The sequence below is a fragment of the Acinonyx jubatus genome, chromosome C1, assembly GCF_027475565.1.
Source record: "Acinonyx jubatus isolate Ajub_Pintada_27869175 chromosome C1, VMU_Ajub_asm_v1.0, whole genome shotgun sequence".
In the NCBI taxonomy this organism is placed as follows: domain Eukaryota; kingdom Metazoa; phylum Chordata; class Mammalia; order Carnivora; family Felidae; genus Acinonyx; species Acinonyx jubatus.
Genome location: NC_069381.1, coordinates 167,349,147 through 167,366,126, shown reverse-complemented (window position 1 = coordinate 167,366,126; position 16,980 = coordinate 167,349,147). Strand labels below are relative to the sequence as shown.

General features: G+C 34.7%; 1 protein-coding gene across 8 annotated transcripts in view; it reads left to right on the top strand.

Moving 5' to 3' along the window:
- The window catches only part of PDE1A (phosphodiesterase 1A), a 326,281-nt gene that overhangs the window by 83,719 nt on the left and 225,582 nt on the right, over nt 1-16,980 (top strand). For 2 of the 8 annotated variants that reach the window (XM_015086887.3, XM_015086893.3), the window contains one exon: nt 3,877-4,440. The exons of the other annotated variants lie outside the window; for them this stretch is intronic. In XM_015086887.3, the coding sequence (XP_014942373.1) occupies nt 4,388-4,440 (53 nt within the window). In that variant the 5' untranslated portion in view covers nt 3,877-4,387. Of the gene's footprint in view, nt 1-3,876; nt 4,441-16,980 lie in introns of those variants that run through there. 8 annotated transcript variants of the gene reach the window in all.

The following is a 16,980-nucleotide window of genomic DNA, read 5'->3' as shown; positions in this document are numbered from 1 at the left end:
TTCTCAATAGAATATGAAATATAGCCCAGAAAGAATATGAAAGATAGCCCAGAAAAAATCCAAGCAACCTGAGTGGCAGAGTCCCCACCAAGTGACAACCTACAAACCAGGGGTAAGCTTGGGCTCAAGAAGGAGACATCTGAGTTCAAATTCCAACTCTACCACCTATGAACTAGCTTTGTAATCAGTTGTAAAAACTTGTAGCAGGAAATTTATTACAAAATATGAGTAAAATGCTGAAGGTTGCAAATGACTTACCTTAAAAGGATACATTAAACTTAGGGTTATCTCTAAATGATACCAGTCTTGTGCACTTGCACACAAAAGTTTTTTGCCCAGTTCTAAAGGGGTAGAGTTATGGTTGGCACATTGAAAATAGTTTCCCTTCTATTATCTCATGGTACAGTTGACCAAGTGGTGTTTCACTTTACTGATTCCATATTTATATGTCGAAGGAAAATTATGGCAGTGCCTGCATTTTCCTTTTTTTGTTTTCATCAAAATTTAAGTACTTTTCTGATAGAGTATCATATTCACATATCATCTTTCATGTATGATGTGTCAAAAATAAATAGGACTGAGAACTACTGAACTAAAGATTAGGTATAGGAGACATTCCGATCACACACAGGGCTAGTGCTCACCTGGAGGGAAAGCAGAGAGGCAAGAGTGAAAGAATCATTTTTTTTTATTTAAGTGATATTACATGTATATAGTGATAAAATCTAAAATGCCATTTGATCCTTTCTGTCTTGCATTTCTTTCTCACTTCTCCACTTAATTTAAAACTCACTTAACTATATAACTTACAACATTGCATTTAACGAAACTCTGTAAGAAAAAAGTACACTTTGTTTCAGGTTGATATTTGATTAGACTTATATGGTAAAGTGATAACCTGTAGATACATTCATATTCCAGTTCTTGGGCAGCCATTAGTATTACATAATTTTTCTATCATTGCATGCTTTTTGGCACTTACATATAACAAACAGAGCTATAGAACAGGCTATTACTATAGAACAGACAAGTACAATGAAAAAAAAATAACTGTGCTGACAGGGCAGAGCCTGCTTGGGATTCTTTTTCTCTCTCTGCCCCTCCCCTGCTCACATGCTCTGTCTCTCAAAAAATAAATAAATAAATAAACATTAAAAAAAATAAGGGAACGTAAATTTTACTTATTTTCCAAGATGCTTAACACAAAATACCATGACACATTTCATATTCACTTGTTTGGGAAAGTCATGGAGCTAATCTGTTTTTTGTCACACACCATGGCTTATGTTGGATACATTGGTGTGTTTCAGCAGAACATTTAACAAATTAACTTAAGGAATATTTATTAAACACCTGTTATGACCGTCTGTAACGGTGCTGAGTGGGGCAAATTGTGTGTGTGAGAGAGACAGAGTGAGCAGGAGGTGTGGGTGAAAGTGTTAGGCAAGGTCACACTGAAAGAGAGTTTACCATAACAGGAAAAATATAAACAACATTTCTGATCCTTACCCCCAGGGAAAAAATATTCATAATAAGTTGTATTTGGTTTATTTTATAGGAGAGTTGACCTGGTTATTGATAATAATAAATTTTAGTATTTTATTATTTAAATATAACAGTATAATTGTGTTCATTTAAGGAATATAATTTGTAATTTGAGCAACAACAGTGGAGTCCTTTTATCTTATTGAATACTACATTAGAGTTGAATAAGTTAATAAAGCAAACTTTTCCCCCAGTGTTAAATTTAAATGCTCTTTGATAGAAAGTTTACAAAAATATTTAAGAAATACATATTTTTCTTTGTGTCTGGTGAATATTTAACTTACCAATATTTTCTCATGGCTCTTTAGGTTTTTATATTGGGTTTAAATAATGGCACTTGATATAAATGGGAAGCTGAGCTTTCTACCTTAATAGCTAAAGAGCAAAAAGAATATAAACTTAATGTGGAGCAAAAATATTATTTTCCTATAATTAATTTAACAACAGTCAGATTCTGCAGTTGATAATTAAACCTTTGAGCCTCAAGTTAGATTTCATACTTGGCTTGTCCTTTGAGCTGTCCCTTGGCTGGCTGTTTCCTAGTATTTGTGGTGAGTTCCTTCATCATGTAAATGAAAAAATCATTTCACCTTTCTAATTCAAAAGTAGACAAAATGAAAATTAATTTTAAAAGTTGATGAGCTTACTATTCTCTTGGGTTGGCCCTCAGGAGTATTTATGCTAAATTAATAGTATTATAAATAAACCATGAGTACAGAAATTGTCTGCTACCCATAAATACAAAAATCCTTCCAGAAGACCTGCGTAGCATGTTATTTCTTATGTGCCTTCCTATACAAAGAAAGCCAAGGCACATGGTTATAATAATGCATTTATTCCAAAGGTCTGCATATTAGTTTGCATATAGATGGTCTCCAGCTTTAACTGCAGTATCACACACATGGGAATTTATGATTGGATGCTTATTGATGGTGAAGGGAACATTGATTTAGATGTCTTTAAGTAAATATGTAATATCTACAGAGATACATACAATATAAAATTATCTTTTTATTTAGGACTTCTTTACTTATAACTTTACATATAAGCATGTATTTTTGGAGTACTAGGCATCATAACTTCTTTGCTAGATCCTTCGCAAGATGCAAACTAATCATATTTATAGATAGCATGATACCACCATTAAAGCTGGAAAGGAACATAGAATTCAATTAATATTGCAACTTCATAAGTACAAAAACTTGGGCTCAGATAGGTCAAGAATTTTTCCAACAATGGCTCGCATTTTCATGATAGAACTAGGACCAGAACCCATTTATTATTTTTAGTTCAATTCTGTCTCAGATTGACATCATCAGAAAGATGAAAAAAAAAAGTATGCGTTAGAACTGTGCTCCATGTAATCAGTGATTTCTTTCTTTGTAACTCTCTTCTTCTTTGTCTTTCCTTTGAGAGAACAGAAACAAAACGAAACAAAAAAATACCTCTTGCTCCCGCTGAAGGTATTTAGAAAGTGCTAAGAACTTCAGATTGCGACCATATAGGTCATAAACTCCTTTGTGTCATTTGACCCTTATTTGATGATTCAACTAGAGGCACGAGTGTTTCTCAGTTTCCCCTGCGTTTTATTACATGTGCTTTTTAAAAACATTTTAATCATGGTTTATTTTATTACATACCAAACTTCTGGCCTGGAATCTCATGACACTATTGATTGAGTAGGAATTTTGTTAGTAATTCAGATATAGAAATGTCTCCAAAATACACTATATTAAAATGTGAGGGTTCATCTTATCTGTGACTAGAACAGGAGTTCCTGCAGTGTGAGTCTAAGGCTTCCAAGTAAAACAATTTTTAATGTCATTTATTTTCGGCCGTTTACAACTTCTAATACCTACATTTCTTTCTTTTTATTTTTAAAATTCAAATTTGATCACATAGTAAAAACAAAACAAAACAAAAACCACCTTAGGTTCCCAGGGAGTTTAGGGGCCTTAAAAAAGTGTGTGTGTATTTGTGTGCATGTGTTTTCATATGTTTTTTTCAGTGTCCCCACTTAGTTGGAAAGCTACTCTGGGTACAGACATCTGGGCACATTGTCACAGATAGAATTGAGCAATTTTTGTTTTTCTAACTCTCGTAGCTCTGGCCAGCTTCACATGGGCTTCTATCAGTTGAAATTGTAACTTTGACTTCAGCCAAGTGTAGGTTATTGAGCTATGAGTGCCAAAAATCACGAGCGGTCTCCACACTTCAAAGTGTGAATAAAAGCAATATTGTAAAATAATTATAATCGTTGGAAGCAGAGCCAGTCACACAGTCTGAGCCCATCTTCTTTCATTAATTTGTATACAGGTCTTATTTTAACAGAACAAACTTCCAGAGGGTACTCACATGGGACTGCTGAACCAGCTGTACAACTTTTATTTTGAAGAAAAAAGTTGAGCCTCAGATCAGGCAGTTTTAAAGACAGGGAGGGACTTAGCTTTCCAGAGCTTGACCAGCATGTGGAAGGACTGCTCTTTTGGCTGCACTAACTCAGGGCGCTCCTACCTGGGTGGCACTAGAGTAGGAAGTTGTCTGTTTGTTTCCTTCTGTTCCCGAGGGTCCTGTGTGCTTCTTCTGCCTGTATCAACGTGACTGTCGGTGGTTTTTGCACACCCTGCTCTGTGGGGGAGTGCCCCAACGTGCCTGTCTTATGTGGCCTCTATGGACACACTGCTCAGCTGGCAGAGAGCAGGGAAGTTTTCTCCCAGCACCCAAAAAGAGAAAGAGGAAACTACTTTTTCCTTCTGGGCTCCTTGCAGCAGAATAGACTTCTACATTGCCTCCCTGGATTTCTGGAGTGGTTTCCAGGAAGAAGTTAAACTTTTACCTTTAAATGGATGACCATGTCACAATCAGGAAGAAACATCTCCAAAGACCCATCTTTAGGTAAGTAATGCTACACCCCAGTTGGCTCCAGGGTTGTCAGGAAAAATAATTTCTCTTCTTCATCCTTAACTTGGGAATTCTGGCACTAAGTTACAGCAAAGCAGTACAGTGTGTCTAACGTTTAACTTCATGCATACCCAAGGAGTCCTTTTATTTTCTATTTTCTGAAACTCTGTGCACAAACTGTTATCAACTCCTCAAAATTTATTTAAAAAACATATTAGCTATTCAAGCGCATGAATGACATAGCACTGGAAAAACTTCTACAACATTATGCAATCCCTTGCTATTTCTAATGGTTGCACAGTCCTCTAAGTTGGAAATACTGTGCTTGGTTATTTCAACTAATTGCACTCAGAGATAGTGTTTTAGTGCAGCAAATGCTATACCTTTTTGCAGTAACGTGGGAAGACAAATTTGAACTTGATGGCTACTATACTAAAGTGTACATTTTACACCTAGTTCAGGAGTGTCTTTCTGCAGTTTAGGAAACAATAGGGCAACAGGAAAAATTTTATACTGTGGTGAAATTTGTGGGCAGAAAATATGTAGATACAGTGTAACAGATTGAGCTAAGGTTTTATTTTGGGGGGAGACTCACTCTCTAGAGAGCAGCAATTTCTTCACTGACTTCTTAACCCTAGATTCTTTAGTTATTTATTATGTACTTTAGAATTCAGAATTAGGAATTTAAAAAAATTAAAGAAGATAGAAATTCAACACAGTTTCTGCCTCTTAAGACAGAAGATTTTAAAAAAGAAGTTAATTATTTATCAATGTTGTACTTCCTCCAAAATAATATCCTAACCAGAGCAGAGATACTACATGTTAGTAAAACTAAATGTTAAAGTCAAGTTACAGTCACCGGTTGTTGATCTAGAATTAATTACAGGATAATAGAAGTTTATGGATGGAATTCCTGGCATTCTGTGATTGTCACATAATGCGTAAGAGTGGACCTTAAGGCACATATTTTATGCATTTATTAAAGCATTATTATAGTATTATTAGTAGCAACAGTATCCTTTTGTAAAGCTTAAAAAATGCTAGCTCAAATCTCTTTTACAGCCTTCTCTTGAAGATAAATGATATTTGAATATGTATGTGTGGATTTAATATAATCTATGTCTACACAAATATACATTTGTACATTGTATGCACTGATGGCAATAAGTCACCAAAAATCCAAACTGACCCTCAGAATTTGAATCCACCTGCCATGTTTTCTGAAAAAAAATCTCTCAGTGTTATGTAATTAATATCTATTTTCTCCCAAGTGCATGTGTGACTTCAAAAGATCTGACAGTAGTATGGATAATTCCAAACTCAACTCTACTGAGGCACCATTAAAAGAAGGCACCTGCAGAAATTCAGGAAGGCAAGATTATGTTGGATAAAGTCAAATCCACTTAGCCAGTATCTTTATTATGTTACCCCATCAGGAAGCTGTTGCGATTGAAGCAGGTGGTACTTCACCACTGGTTATGGCGAACCCATATCCCCTCGTGCTGAATTCTGTGCTTAGGTGCCACTCACAGGAGAATGGCAACTCATCTGTGCTTCCGTTCTTTTTCATATAAAGATGTTGAGATTCTTTACCCGAATAATTAGAATACAATTTGCTAAATTCAAATGATTGCTTCATGATCCTGGTGACTTAGAAGAGAAAACATAGCTGCCAGAGAGGACCTCCTTTCACTCAGTCAACTGTTTCAATAAGTGCAGAAATGGTTGCTGACTGAAAACAGGGTAAGGCCAGATGTCAGGCCGGAATTGATTGGTCAATGGGCACACTGACAGCTGGCTTTGCTTTTGTCAGGATATGATTGTCATGAGGGAAACGGGAGGTGGAGAGACCTTAATAAAGCATTCAAATGACTAGATATAATTCCCCAGAGAAATTTGTGGGATATTCTTCAGTAAAACACAGCATTGGCTTTCTGATAGCGAGTTGTACTTTTGAGCAAGTTAGGAAGTGGTTTAAGATTGTTTTTGGCATTTGATGTCTTTATCCCATGCCCCACTTCATTTTCCTTGTTGGCCTCGTTTCTCAGGTCCCTTGTCTCCTTGGGCTATTACTGAACCGTCCACCTCTCACATTGAGACATCTTTCTCAAGTCTGCTTTTTTGGTCAGATCCATGTACTAGACCTTTCCTTCTCAATATGTACTTCTTTGTACCCTACTTCCTAAGGAATTTGCATACTGGTTCTCAATCCACTTGGTAAGCAAATTAGTGCTTACCTTTTATATGTGCTAGACTCTTTTATATGTGTTAAAGTTTAACAGAAATTTTGTGAAAATAATATTTTTACTTTATAAACACTTCATTTAGAATTTTAGTTATTAAAGGAGATCAGTCTGGGATTTTTTGGGGAAATATCTGACATATTGACACCATTCAAAATTTTATATACAGACTACTTTCTTCTTCAGTTGAACCCACAGCTTTTTTGTTTGCTTGTTTGTTTTGAGAAAGAGAGACAGTGCGAGTGGGGGAAAGGCAGAGAAAGAGGGAGAGAGAGAGAATCCCAAGTAGGCTCCACACTAACAGTGTGGGCTTAAACCCAGGAACTGTGAGATCATGATCTGAGCTGAAGTCAGACGCTTAACTCACTAAGCCACCCAGGCACCCCAGAATCCACAGCCTTAATTCAATTCACCTGACCTTCTCTGATTGATTATAAGTGTCTAGATCTGGCTGACTGCACTGGGAAGGTCAGACATGATAACAAAACACAAATTGTAACTGCCTTCACATGACATGTCATCTAGCATACACCTAGGTAACTATGGCACAGGCAGATGATGGGTGCCAAAAAGGAGGTGACAATGTCCTGAAAAATTATAATAGGACAGCTTTCAATGATGACTAATTCTGACACCTTAGTGAATTGATAGAGAATAGCAATATTTTATTTTTTAATTTAATTTTTGAGACTGAATGAACATGAATTTTTAATTAACATAATCTCCCTAAATTTCAGACAGGAAAAGTCATCCAAATGTAAAAAAGTTAGTTGAGAGGTGTCAGAGCAGATGATAGGTGTTGAAATTCCATGGCTGGATATGTTACTGGGGAGACTGGGAGAAATCTTACATATTATTTAGATTTTGCCTCTAAGAATGTGTCTCCTGCAATGGTGATTCTGCTGAATCGTCTCACCTAGTTAAGTTAGCAAATCTATGTTTTAAAAGTCTTTTGTGGAAATTTTAGATATATATTTTCACACCAGGTCTGTGAGGCAAGGAACAAAGGAAAAGTTTATTTTATGGCCAAGGTGGGTTTATGGGATCTCTTTTATGCATATCATGTGGAACTTGGGATCAGTGAGACTGACCACTCAGCCCGGAGAATATATAAATGGTGCATCTCAAACACACTTTGTGGTTCTGCCTGTAGACTTTCCTGTAGCTCAGAAACTGTAGAGAAAAGTAATGATTCTTCCTTTCCTCAAGAGAAATTCTTTAGATTTTATAATTTTCCAGGAAGGAAATACTATCACAGAATGTATATTAATGTCTTTTAAATATGCATCACAAAGTTTGTTCCTCAGTACTTAGCAAATAAAATTATACAGAACCTTAAAATCCAAGATGTGAATAAACACTTGACATTAAAGGCATCCCACAGAGAAAGAAACATTGTATTAGACTTTAAAAAACCTCTTTTTCTGTGTTACCACTGAGTTTTATCTCTGGTAATAATAATTTATTTCTTTATATAAATAGATTAGTCAATTTCTAATATATTTCAAATCAATTACCTTTATATAACTCCAGCAAAACAGTTGCTGAAGATTCTTCCACCTTATTGCATATTCGTATTGCTTAGTGAACTTTCTATATTCTCATGGGATAAATAAACATTTAACGTTTATATCAAGAAAAATCTGTTTCTCCTAATAAAATTGCATCAGTGAGAACATTTCTTATATGAATCCATTACCATGAAGTCTAAGTCTGGGTTTTTGTTATTATCATCTCCTACTCGATTTGATATTTTATTTTATCAAATTCTATTATATGTGTATTTTTTTCCATTTATTGCTTCAAATTTTTTCTTAAAGTAGGTAGGCAAAAAATGAATTAAACAAATAAATTGAATTGAAACTTTTCTTACATGTTAAGACTTATTTAGTATTCTTTGAAACTAACAACCTATTGAACCGCTTCAGTGTTCAAAATGGATGCTATTTTTGTGGTGACTTTCCATTAGAAGTAGCACCAAAATGCCACAAACAAAATATGCAAATAATTGTTCATCAGCCCTAGATTTGAGAACTGGTCTATGCATACAGTATCTGAGACATTAAAGTGCAAGTCAGATTTCTGCCAGGGCCTGAGACTAATGAAAATTGTGTTGAGATCTTCACAGCATTTAGAACATGCTGTTTCTTCTCTTTATGCCTTTTCAAAATTCTTATTTTTACAAGTATCTGTTAGCAGAGGAATTCTGAGTGTGCTTTTGGCAGGCATATTCTCTTCACATAGAGATGGAGAAAGCAGAAAGATGAAATAAGAAAGGCCAGGAAAAGAAAGACAGATCCTAATGTTCTTTGTGGACCTAATGGGGATGGTTAGGACCTATTGATATATCTGATTTCTAATTTCAAGGTTGTGATCTATGCTTTATAGAGGAATAGAATAAAATATCTGTTACATATTTAAAATGCTACACCTTTTGGAGTATAATCATTTTTATGCTTCCACTTTTTTTGAGAAAGAATGTGTGCGGGTGCGCACATGAGTGGGGGAGGGGCAGAAGAGAGGGAGAGAGGATCTCAAACAGGCTCCACACCCAGCATGGAGCCAGAGGCCAGGCTCCATCTCACCCCCTGAGGTCATGACCTGAGCTGAAATCGAGAGTCAGATGCTTAACCAACTGAGCCACCGAAGCACCTCTATTTCCATGTTTAAGTTCAGTGCACGAACATCAGTGTTACCGCAAAACCAGAAGTTGCTAATATGCAAGGGATACACTGCATTTCAGATTTTACATGTTGACATGGCAGAATACCTGACTGACTGCAGATTTACGGTAGTTTTCTAGGTAAAATGTTTGGATAGTATTAAGTTATTCAGACATTGTGAACCCATTCCCCTCGGTGTTTTGGGAACAACAAAAAACCTGAACAGATATAAAATATCAAAGCACTCTAAAATTTAAAGTAATTGTCATACATTGTTGGACATTGGGATTTTTTCTCATTAATATTTAAGTATTTATAATATTCTGTAATTTAATCCTCTTTTTAACACCTTCCTCTCACTGGAAACACATACTTTAGACAAGAATATATTTAGTACAAGTCATCAGAGTGAAAAATAATTACATAGGATAAAACTAAGTACGAGCTGATGAAGTAGTATAATATGTTAAATACCTTTTTTATGGAATGAATTTCCTCAAAGGAAGAAGTTCTATGTAAATCAAATCCAAAATATAATAAAATTCTGTATTTATGAAAATGTTTTAACATTTTTTGGCTCTAAAATAAAGGTGATTATGAATTTGTTTATTAAAAAAAGAGAAAAAGATGAATTTACCCTCATGGTTACATAGTTACATGTTGGAAATTTAGTTTAATGGCTTTTCTTTTAAATAAGTGATGATTTTTATGTGACAGTTAATTGATAGAAAAAAATAATTATGTTTAAGTTATTCTCCCCTTGCTATGAAAGGAAAAATAGTTCTGGAAAATAGACATAGTGAAGTGAATTTACCATTTATGACACTATCAGGCACAACATTAGTTAATAGAAGAACAGTTATATTTTATAATAGACATGCTTATTAAAAATTAGTTTTTTATTGTTTACATCAGGATGTTATTGCTGCTGGTTAAAGGTCATTGCATGACTTATAAGGCAAGGAACAGACACAAGTTGATCTTTAAAATGGACTGACTACAAAGATAAAGCAAAACAACAAACAAATATGAGTGTAAGACATACGGTAATGTTTATCATGCAAGTTATCAGACATAACTCTGCCTTTTCTTTTTTTTCGGTTGTGATAACAATAACTCTAATTTTTAAGTGGTCATCACCAGTAGATAAACCATAATTTGTTATACATTTTAAAGTCAGGCAATAAGTAATTTACTCCTGCTGGTATTACTTCCTCCATAATCAACACAAATTTAAGCTACCTCCAATAAACTTACCATCACCAGCAACAGCAGCAGCGGCAATAGCAGTAGCTATTAATGTTAATATTAAGAGCTGCTGTTTATTAAAATTTTAGTGTATTTATTTATTTATTTATTTATTTTAATGTTTATTTATTTTTGAGAGAGAGAGAGAGACAGAGTGCAAGCAGGGGAGGGGTAGAGAGAGAGAGGAAGACACAGAATCCGAAGCAGGCTCAAGGCTCAGAGCTGTCAGCACAGAGCCCAACGGGAGGCTTGAACCCACTAACTGTGAGATCACGACCTGAACCAAAGTTGGACACTTAACCAACTGAGCCATCCAGGTGCCCCTAGTGTATTTTTAATAAAGTTTACAGGTATATAATCTTCAGAGCAATTCCTTAAAGAAGTAGTAAATCCACAATTTATAATTTGGGTATGGATCCAGGAACAGAGAATAGATTAAAACACAACAAAGTTTCTCTCTCTCAGGAACTACACAAATTTTGTTTGTGTTCCCTTAACCTAGGGAAGTTTGGTGATAGTTGTGTTTATCTTAGACATTGTGTTCATGATTTAGAAATAGCTTTTCAAAGATTTGTAATGCTTGGAATAAGAAAATAAAGGTTATGCAGGTTAAATGATATACTAGATAATTTAATGGTTTTGGAAAATTTTATATTTGGAATAATCAGTCTATTACATATAGTGTTTAGGTTAAAAGCAATGAAAAATCATAGTAATAAGATTAAGGTGACCTATAGGATTATCAAAATTGAATAAGTTAAAGAGGTCTGCAGTATTTATAAACCCAGTCTCTTCAGTTCTGTGACTGGACATGACATAATTGTGATAGTTAGTTCTCATGGGAAAGCTTCCGTTTATTTATGTATTTGATTAAGGTCACTTGGCCATGAGCTCTGCTTGAGGAAAATCCAACATTTCCTGAACCAGAAATGCTGGAAGTGAATGCAGCAAGTCACAGTGCATTTGAAGAAGCAGATGATAAAACTTTGAGATTTGTCATCTTCATAACATCCCCAAACTGCTCCATTAAAGCCATATTTTTTTGTTATGGAGAAACACTAATTCTGAGATAAGTTGGTAACCATTTGTAGTCACTCCAGCCTTTAGCATCATAAGATATTATTTTTAGGAGAGTTGTTTGTTAAGACAGGTATTAAAATACTATGTATTTATTAACCTGTTGTTTACAGGTATTGAAAGTCAAGGGCTTTTATTATGAAAATCACCACTTCAGCTTTAAAAATATTAATATTTAATTTGACATTTTCAAGGATCAAAGAGCTTGGAACAAATTGTTTGGAGACCAAGTAATGAAAAACAGCATGTCAGTATCTTTAATGTACAAATGTGGCAATTTTTGATCCTAATTGAGGAAGGAAAGGAAAATCCTACTAGGTCAAAGTCATTTTTAAGTTATATAATTCAATCAAAATTTGGATGAAAGTAGAGAAATGTGACAATCTGGGACCACCTGTTTGTTAGATATCTCCTCTAATGAAGATTCCAAATGGTTATAGCTATTCCAGTGATGATATTTTTGTGGATCAACATGAAAGAGAAAAAAGAGACTCTTGCAAATTTCTGTGCCCACTAATTATGCATATGCTGCTCAGTTCAGCTGCACCTAATTTTTTCTAACTCAGAGATCTCATGTCATTTTATCTGGATTTCTTTTACTGCACATATCGCTTCATCCCTATTATAATTACTTGAGTAAGGAGGTCAACCCTCCTAAAAAAAAACCTGTAAGATTTCTGAGGCTGTAATTAATATTGAATTCATCTCTGTATTTCCCATAAATTTTGGTGGAATGTGTGTGACAAATAAGCACTTGCATAGGCTTCAAAAAGAGACTAAGTCAGTATTGTGAATGTATGAAATAGGAGGTGTTGGGAACTATGGTAGATAGGAAATGAAAACATTTAGTTTCACATTTTTAAAAACAGTGAGTCTAAACAAAAGCCAGCTACAGATTGCTAACTGGTGACCCTTGAAATTAATGAATGATAGAATTAATAATTTGTTTAGTTAGGTCTACATAATGGGGATTGCTCCATTTTCAGGGTGAATGATGGCCAGTAAGTCTTGGCTGAAAATTCTGGCAGCCATATCCAAGAGGATTGCTATAAGGATGGGTAGCTTGTTTCTTGTTTGTAATACTAATTGAGAATGAGAAAACCAATATACTCTACAAGGCACTATAATATACAGATTGTAGAATCTGTATATAATTTTGTAGCATTCAAGGAAAAAATGAAGAAACAAACTTGTTGAATGAATAAAATGCGTTCGTGTTAGCCCCAACTTGAATTATTCCGGAATCAGCAAATTCAGTGCCTGTAGCCCATTCCACCTTTGAACAACCATAACTTGTTAAAAAGTACTTTCTTAAATGGGAATCTGTCTTTTGGTCAATATAAACTTTTTTTCTCTCTTAGTAGAACTGGACCAAGAAAGATCCAAACTCTTTCACAGGACAGTCTTTCAAATGCTGAAGACATTTGTATCAGTGATTTCTATTTATAAATCTTCCTAAAGCATAGGGGCTTAAAATGACATGAGTCTATAGATCAGCTGAGTGGTTCTGTGATCTCAATGGGCTTTCTTCTGCATCTGTAGCCAGATCATAGGTTGGCTGTGAACTGGCTGACCGAGGAGGACCTTGGGTTACATGACTTGAATTTCCTTCATGTATCTCACATATCTTTCTAGCAGACTAGCCTGGATATTTTTTTTGTAGTAACAACAGGAAACTATGGAGGAAACAGAAACTCACAAACATTTTTTCAAGGCTCTGATTGAGTCTGAATTGAGTCAGTTGTTCTGTCCCATTGTAAAAGTCAAAAAGTCACAGGGCCAAACCCAGAGCTGGTGTGGGAGAATATTAGTAAAAAGAAGCATATATAATTGAGTCAATTAATGCAATTAATGCTCTCTGAAAATTCTTGTGTTTTTTCTGATTCTTCTTTCCTTTATTCCATCCATAGTCCATCTTCATTCAGACAGTTGAAAAGACAGCATATAATTTGAATTTTTATTTCATGCTGTTGAAGTTATCTGAGGATAGAAATATATATATATATATATATATATATATATATATATATATATATATATATATATAATAAAACAGTGAAGTTCTATTGACTCTCATGTGGTTGATGGGTCAAATATTTTTCACCTGACATCAGAGTTATAGTGTGCCTGAAATTCCTGGTTAAAAAAAGTTTTAAAAAGTTAAACATTAGGAAAGTTTCACTAATTGCTTAAAACATGAGCTATTATGCCCATGATGATGGCCCATATTTTCTCAGTTTCTTTTGGAGAATTAATTTTTACCAAGTGTCATGCTAACAGGCTTGAGACAATTAGTTATTTTAATACAAACTGAATATAATTAATTATATAATTTTGGGCAATCAATTTCAATTCCATGAAAACCATGACCTGGAATGGAGGGCTTGTAAATACTAAAATAAAATAATGCTTCCTTTTGCATTTGGAACATATTTGGTATTCATAATGCATATTCTCATCCATAATGCATATTCTCTAGGAACTTATGATTATTGTCTCTTAAAAATTATTTATTCTTTGTACTATAAAATCATGATATTATTTTCTATTACTGAACCCTTCCAAATACCACTATAATGAGTAAATGCTTTCATAAAAGCCAAATTACATAATTCCTTTTTAAATCAGTGATTCACAAAACGGATCTGTTTGTTATTGACATTAGAATTGCAGCTTACAAAAAAAAAACAGAACAAGCTTCTGAAACCTTAACTCAGATATTCTGCTTTAGTAGGTCTGGGACTAGAAAGCTTTGATATATGTGTTTCCACATGCTCTCCCATTTGTGTTGATTCATAGCTAGATATGGGAGCCCCTTTCCTTAATGATACAATTTACCTGAATAGGAATGGAGGAACAGAGTAGTTTGGACAATGTTTTGATAATTTTAGCATCATTATTGAAAATATAAGCCAAATTAGAACTTCTGGTTTTCATTAAAAAATGTTTATGGGTACAGGAGACCTATGAACATGAAGGGGGTTATATTTCTCCTTTAAAAAACTTAAACCCTTTTTTAGAATCTACATAGGTTTATAAAGTGCAGAGACAAACTACCATGAACTCCAAACCAATGGTTTTCAGCATTGCCTGTATCTTACAATCACTGGGGAATTAAAAAAAAAATCCCAATGCCCAGGTTGTATCTCAGACTTATTATATCAAAATCAGTGGGTGAGACCCAGGGATCAGTGTTTTTTATCATTCTTTAGATACCTTGAATGTACAGCCAAGTTTGAGAACTGCTGTCCCAAGGAGAAGCACATATGAAGTACTGAGACAGAGAGGGAGAAACATTTGATTATAAACATTGAAGGTTTGTATGATTTTGACAGGAAAGTGGAAGAAGAGAAGGATATTAATAAGGTGGTATAGCTTGAGCAAAGCCAGGAGATTACAAAAGTTCATGAAGTGTTTGGGAGAATTTGGGGCATAAGGAGAACTCCTGATTAGCTAGCAAAGAGTTGAGGATGTGTGGCTTCAAGTGGTTAGCACTAGTGAGTCAAGGACCATACTGCAGTCATTTTGTGAATATGTGCTGTCACCCATCTGGTTTTTTGTTAAAACTGACAAATCTGATGAATTGAACTCCTAAACTCCTGAGCTCAAGGAAGACCATTCCCCTGAGATACTCCAAACAGAAGCATAAAATAAGTTTGGGAAATACTGCCTGTCATACTCATTCTCCTGTTAGAAATTTACAAGTCATATTAGATATTTTTTTGCAGTAAAACTGAAGTTTGCTTGGCCCAATATTTCCCCCAATTTATTCTATTTCTATATAATGCTTATTAATATCTACAGAAATTAGTGTTCCAAGGTACACATTTCAGTTTCTCTAAATTTTCCCCAAATATGTCTCCTTTATTTTTCTGAGATTCACTTTACTTTAGTTTTTTTTCGTCCTTTACTTATTTTATTTTTGTTATCTGGAAGATAGTCTGACTCTAAGAAACTTATCTATAGTTAATATTTTTCATCTACTCTTAGAGAAACTCGGCAAATAAAGTTGCCTAGTTGAGAGAATAGTTAATGTTCCATTACATAACTGCAATGGTGTGAGTTTAAAAAAAGGAAGAAGAAATATTTTGAAAAGATTGAGAAATGATGAACAATATCATGTTATTGAAACAGCTGAGGGTAAATTAAGAAATAACAGATGGGAGTTATCTGTGGATTATCACACCCAGGTATCATGTACACACAAGTTTGGCAGCATTTTACCTAGCTCTGGTGCCTTTTTCTTCATTTCATCCCAAAGAGATTTCTTTTTAAAGCATTGCTTTTAAATTCACACTTAGTGAAAGCAGATGATTCAAAATCTGCAAATAATACCATTTTGAATAATGATGGCTTATGCTTATGTAGAATCCCATAAAAAGAGTTTTGGAAAACATTTTTTTTATATCTTTTATACTAGATGTTCACACAATATTCTTATGAAGTAGAAAGAAAACTATATAGATCTCCATTTCATAGATGTTTTTAAAGCTCAAGGGGTCAAAACCAGCCAGAGTGAGAAACATTGAAGAGTACTGATATTAAGAACATACAGATTGGGGCGCCTGGGTGGCTCAGTCGGTTAAACGTCCGACTTCGGCTCAGGTCATGATCTCACGGTCCGTGAGTTCGAGCCTCGCGTCGGGCTCTGTGCTGACAGCTCAGAGCCTGGAGCCTGCTTCAGATTCTGTGTCTCCCTCTCTCTCTGACCCTCCCCCGTTCCTGCTCTGTCTCTCTCTGTCTCAAGAATAAATAAACATTAAAAAAATTAAAAAAAAAAAGAACGAACAGATTGAGTGTGGCTCGCCATTACAGATTGCATCTTTATAAAAGATAGTGTTAGGACATCTTAATGTGTATGCCAGGTTGGCCATACTATCCTTCCTTGAGGTATAATCCATTCTCACTAACCAAAGAGATGATTTGAATCACCCTAAAAGTTATTTTGAGCTACTCAGAATTATTTCAGAGTCATTATATTCATGAAAATTTTCTCTTCCAGAGGTCGAGCAAAAAAACAAAAACAAAAACAAAACAAACAACAACAACACAACCAACCAAACAAACAAACAAAAACAATGAGCAAGCATACATTATCAAGTGTTCTCTGGGTCATACTGTGATGACCATACAAACACCAACATAGATTTGACATGTCATATATGAGGCACTTATTAGGAATTTTAGGACATAAAATACTGTCTCCAGAAGCAGTAAAGAAAAGAGGAGGGAAAAGAAAGATAAAGTTCAGGCACTTGTTCTGAAAGTGTTTCTATACAGAAGAGATTTGTTGCTACCATAAT